This window comes from Caenorhabditis elegans, chromosome II (genome assembly GCF_000002985.6).
Source record: "Caenorhabditis elegans chromosome II".
NCBI lineage: Eukaryota > Metazoa > Nematoda > Chromadorea > Rhabditida > Rhabditidae > Caenorhabditis > Caenorhabditis elegans.
Genome location: NC_003280.10, coordinates 256188 through 261979, shown reverse-complemented (window position 1 = coordinate 261979; position 5792 = coordinate 256188). Strand labels below are relative to the sequence as shown.

Below are 5792 nucleotides of genomic sequence, written 5' to 3'. Positions count from 1 at the left end.
ACATGACACGTCATTTTTCAGTTTTCAAAAAAAAAACGTGAAGCCGTACCGGGAAGTCTCAAATTTTTTGGCAAAAAAAGAAATCGAATTTCATTTAAAATTAGCAAAAATAATATACGTAATCGAGAATGAGCATTAGACCGTTAAGAATCAGACCAAAATTGTGTGGAAGTAGAAATAAAATGAGGCATCAGTTTGGATTGCAATTGAGCTGACAATGTGGGGAATCCTCTTTGATTGACAATAAATGGGATTCTCATTTTTCTTCCAAGTTTTTTGGGTGTGGAAATTGTGCAAAAGTATTGAAATAAACTGAAAAACTCCAAAATTTAGAGCAAACTACAAAAAATTGTGTCTTATGTTCCAAGCTTGACAAAAAATTTGGCAAATCGGAACATTGCCGATTTCCCGAAATCTTTAATTTCGGCAATTTGCAAGTTTGCCGATTTGCCGGAAATTTTCGTTTTTGGCAAATTGCCGGTTTATCGATTTGCCGGAAATTTTCAATTCCAGCAATTTGCCGATTTGCCGGAAATTTTCATTTTTGGCAAATTGCCGGTTTATCGATTTGCCGGTTTGCCTATTTGCCGAAAAAGTGTAGATGATTTTTTTATAAGACGGAAACACTTAAAACTGTGATTTTTAAAAAACATTCATAGGATGCGTCGTACAATTTCGTAATTGAAATTGAAATTCTGAAATTTCCAAAAAAAAATATATGCTGGAAATTTCAATTCCGGCGATTTGCCGATTTACCGACTTGTCAGAAATTTTAACTCCTGCAAAACCAATTTTTCAATTTCCCCGAAAAGTTCGTTTAAAAAAATTTGAAAAAATTGCCGGTTTGCCGAATTTCCGGAAATTTCAAATTAATTTTCTTTAAAGTTATAAAAGACTAGAAGAAACAAATTCGATTTCTTTATATAATAATTGAAAAAAGTTATCCTACTCCTAAAAGCTGATAGATTTCATAATAAATGCATAGTTTAGCAAAGTATTAGGTAAATTAGGTTTCACATTGTAATCGATATTTTCATCCGATCAGCCGCGTGGGTGATTGCACTTAAATCATTGGACAATCTGCTGAACGCCTTTTCCAAATCTGCACTTGATTCGATTGCCTGAAATGTTAAGTGTGGAAGTACTTCTGAACTAATTAGTGATTTTTATTCAATATTAAAATAGTGAATGTCACTGAATTCAGACTAATTTGTTGAAATTTGGTTAAAATTGGCCTTTAGCTTCACAAAAATGGAAAATAGAATAAAACATGTATCTTACCAGTTCCTAACTAAAAAAATTTAAAATAATTCTATCAATTTGTACTTATTAGAGCCAAACCTCAATACTTTTTGTAAACGGATCATAGACAACTGAAAACGGGCGGTCCATGGAACTAGCGTACTTCCGAAGCTTTGCCAACGCATCATGTATACTGTCAGCAACAAAGTAGAGCGGCTGATAATCATCATCTTCGTATTTCTGTACCGCAGTCACTGCCGGATCAAAGTCCTTGTGCTCTGGAGCATCGGAGCACGCGTGCTGGAATTATGATTCAGCTATCCTATTTTTTATTTTTGGAAGAATCTTTACCTACCATCAATTCTCCATACGCCGACAGTAGCCCAGCACCAATTGCTTTTAGCTTTCCATCTTCTTTGCACAACCCGAATTCCACAATGAACCTGTAATAATTATTTTACAACTGTGCAGGATGTTAAAATCATAACTTTATAACGTTTCCCAATGAATTTGTAGTAGACCGTTATTTATATGAACGTCTAAAATTGGATATGAGATATTAGATGATAATAGTTCTAATAGAAGATAAAATTACTTGATACAGCTTATTTTTTTACTTACTCCCTCACAAAATGTTTATGTGCTAACGTATTTGCTAAGCTAGTGACTAAAATTAAAATAGATTCCTATAAATTACCAATAAACCGTCGACAGCTTCTCAATGTGCTCATCACTAGCTCCCAAACTCATCAGCCCAATGTCTTGAGACATCTGAGCTAGCAGTGGATCCGAGAACATTGGCACATGGCCAAGTAGTTCGTGAATAAGATCCGGTTCCGGAGAATGATGCGGTGACTTATGATGTCTCAAATACGTAGTTGTCTGGAAGACCCGAAAAGCAAGTGAGGCCAGGAAGTCGCGAGCCGACAGTAGTCCAGAGCACGGGCGAAGCTCGAATCCTGTTTTTTCTGCAAAAAAGTTGTATTGAATCTACTTTTATTGGAATTTCAAAATGATCTACCGATTCATGACAGTATTCCTACAAAACCTACTTTGCAAGAACTTATTCACATCTCGAATCTGAGGAATCCTATCCGCTGTCAAAACCTTCTCCTCTTGGAGAATTTTCAAATTTTGCCGATATACCGCACATGTGTGGGATAAGTGGAGATCACCCAATTTCTCGTAGACAGCCTTCCACGTGGCGTGCTCTTCCTCCGTGTAGTCCACGTAGCCTATCTCGTCACCACTGTAAAAATTAGAATATTGGACTTATTGTAATGTGAACTTGCTTACAACTTGAACTCTAACGCCTGATCATTCAAGAATTTCCGACGCGCGATATACGCCACGTCGCCGTGGCCCGGATGTCGTGGATCCGTTGTTGGCTCGTACTTTGTAATGCACTTCGAGCATTGATCGAGCTCACTGATGTGACGGGGAAACCAGATTTGTGATTGATTCTTCTCATCGGACAGTTTCTTGGCGAAAATCGAGAATTTCGTGAGCGCCACGTGGTTTTGCGTGAGCAGCTCTGCCGAGTGAATTAACTGGTTTTTAGTAGCCTTGCACGCTAGGAGCACGTCGTGTGAAGCCTCATTGCCCCGAGTTTCCACGTGGCAAATTTGAACCTTTGCGCTGGACATGTTTTGGAGGATGTCGGACACAAAATTGGAAAGCGTTGGGTCAGTGGAAGTGAGAATAATAGAAAATTCGATAGGAGTGACGTCATTCGCAGTGAAAATTACTTCGATTCCTTCGTCGTTCAGTTGTTGGAGAATCTGAATCGTCGGAATTTTAAGTTTTTGCGTCGAAATATTTGAAGTCGACCGTTTAAACTACTTGACAACAAAAATGCGTTTGTTCTTTGAGAGATCACGGATCACAAGAGCTTGTATGGATTACTGTACCTTCTGACACCTCATCTGATCGGTGAGCTGTTTTCGGTGTTGAATTGTGTTCTGTCTCCGTATACCCTTATGATGTTGAGTCTCACAACTCGCTTGGTGCACCAAACTGTAGCGACGTGGATTTTTGGAGTTCTCGGCTACTTTGGTGGCGATGACTGTGACACCGCGAGGTTCTTCCTCCTAGAAATTGAAAAACTCAACTTTTCTATGTTTTTGAACTTTAATGGCTTCTATTTCGATTTTCGTTTTCTTTTTTTTTAATTCGCAAAAAGGTCGGATTTTCAAAATGATCACTTAGGGTGTTAATTCTAAGTTACCATGAAAGTATTGTTGGTTAGTGACGACATGTTAATTGAGACGTTCCTTGCGACGTTCACCGCCGCAATTAGTTTTGACAATGGAGACGACACTTCTGAAGGGTTACTGTAGATGGTTAGACGGGTATTGAGAAAGTTATTGGCCGAGAACTGATAACCCAGCATATGAAAGTGAACACAGTGATTGTTTTAGTAAATCAATAGTAATTGCAGTGTTACGTGACTCAATTTAGTTAGTATGTACGTTTTGTAGAGGTACTTTCAAACATTATTTAGAATGTTAGCGTATGAAAAATTAGTTGGTAATGCGTTATAATGTGCCAAAACTCAAAGAAAACACTAAAATTTGAAAATTTTCATGAAAACTTCCTAGAATATATATACACACATTCCACTTGAATAACACATTAACTGTTCGACTTCTCATACTATTCTTTTTTACTATAGATATTATAAAAAGTGTGTGTTGATGAGGTTGTCTGAGAATACAACACAAAGAACATTGTTTTCGAGGTCAAAATATCAGAAAAATCACGGAAATTCTATTTTTCAAGTTTTTAATTTTTAGTTACCAGGGAGACCACGTTGAACTAGAAAAACGAACGAAAGCCTAACGAATACCTGAAATATATTTGAACAGAATTTACGTGATCCTCTCCAGAGCCCCGCCTCCGCATATACCGCAAAAACATTTCCTCTTCCAATTTTTCAAGGGGTCCCCACGCCAACAACGACAGTGAGAAGAGATAATTGTTGCTCCTGTTGCTGTGTTATGGAGTACTCTGAAAGAGAGACACCACATTTCCTTCCGTATCAAATCATCATTGCATACTTTGGAGCATATGAATGTGCATTGTTATTGTGTAATATAGCATTGATTCCATGGAAGGAGTTGTTCAGGTGAAATGCACTTTTTGAAAAGCACGGGGTACTGTAGATATGACGTGGGACGATTTTATACTGAATTAACAAAAGGAGAAATGAAGACAGGTGTGACTTCACATAGTTTTTAAATAAAATTTCCGGGTTATTGGAGATCTTCTATGGTTCCTATTCCAAAAATTTGACTTTTGTCAAGTTGTTTTATTATAGTTTTTTTAAATGTCTATTTTTTGAGACATTTAAATCGGATTTTCTTTTTGAGCATAAATTGATTTATACAATGTCAGGAAAACTTCTTATTAACAAGATGAAATTCGACGCTTTCACGATCGCCAACGCTAGCCCAATTTTTGTCGGCCGCTTGTTGTTGATTACCAGTCAATTTTGGATATGAAGATCAGATTCTCAAGACGGACGGAAGTAAAAGGACATTGGACAAGAATCAAAGGTCAAGCTCTGGAGTTTGTTTCAATGGGAAACCTATAAACTCTAGCCTGAATGCTCCCAGTCTATAAATTTTGGAAAAAAGATCCCTTCGGGGATCCGAAAACTTCTTATTCTGTATGTATGCCTTCTATTAGTAAGGCATGCGATACTATTTTCCGGACACTTCAATGAAGTGACTTCATTTGATTCAAAACTAATAAAAACAAATCGGTTTGCTAAATCAAAAGTTGTAGTTTGTAGTCTAGCAGGCCCAATCTTTTCCAAAATTCACTAAATTTTGAGCTGTTCGAGTCTGAAAACTGAACATTTTTTTAGTTTTTAACAAAAAAAAACCATGGAAAATCGAAGCTTTTAAATTTTTTTCAGCTTTTGTTGAACTGAAAATGGAAAATTTTCAAATTTTGCCATGAAAATTGCTTGATTTTTTTATTTTTCAGCATGAAAATAAAACATTTTTCGATCAAGCACGTTCTTAACAACACGAAATCAGTTGAGAAGTCTCCGTCTAGTCTCCGTCTCTGATCAAACCTACATGGGACAGTCTGTCACCACGTGAGTTTTTTCACTGAAAAAGGCCAAAAAATTTGAATTTTTCTAATTTATGAGCGAAAAATGTTTATTTTCATGCTGAAAAATAAAAAAAAATCAAGCATTTTTCATGGCAAAAATTTAAAATTGTTCCATTTTCTGTTCAACAAAAGCTGAAAAAAAATTAAAAAGCTTCGATTTACCATCGTTTTTTTTTCGTTAAAAACTAAGAAAATGTTCAGTTTTCAGACTCAAACAGCTCGAAAATAAGTGAAGTTCAGAAAAGATTGGGCCTGCTAGACTACAAAACTACACATTTCGATTTAGCAGACCCAAGTGGAAGTTGGCGTGTATTTTCTCTTTAAAATTGAAATTTTTTGAAAAAAAACTGATGACGTTGTTGAAATTTCCGTATGTCCTCTAATAGTTTTGCATAAAATTAATTTTCGGGAAAATAGTAGCGCTT

General features: G+C 36.3%; 1 protein-coding gene across 3 annotated transcripts; it reads right to left on the bottom strand.

Moving 5' to 3' along the window:
- Positions 1-905: 905 nt before the first annotated feature.
- On the bottom strand, positions 906-4161 carry cat-2 (the record flags this gene model as incomplete). Of its 3 annotated transcripts, none has more annotated exons than NM_001306554.2 (8): positions 906-1121; positions 1342-1542; positions 1598-1685; positions 1940-2210; positions 2295-2491; positions 2539-3023; positions 3153-3332; positions 4117-4161. In NM_001306554.2, the coding sequence occupies 8 exons, from the start codon at positions 4159-4161 to the stop codon at positions 1014-1016; spliced, it is 1575 nt and encodes a 524-aa protein (NP_001293483.1). The 3 variants fall into 3 exon arrangements, with proteins under 3 accessions (NP_001293483.1, NP_001370901.1, NP_001254009.1); NM_001267080.3 differs by lacking the exon at positions 4117-4161 and adding an exon at positions 3470-3583 and having other exon boundaries at positions 1014-1121; NM_001383774.1 differs by lacking the exon at positions 4117-4161 and having other exon boundaries at positions 3153-4083.
- Between the last annotated feature and the right edge of the window lie 1631 nt (positions 4162-5792).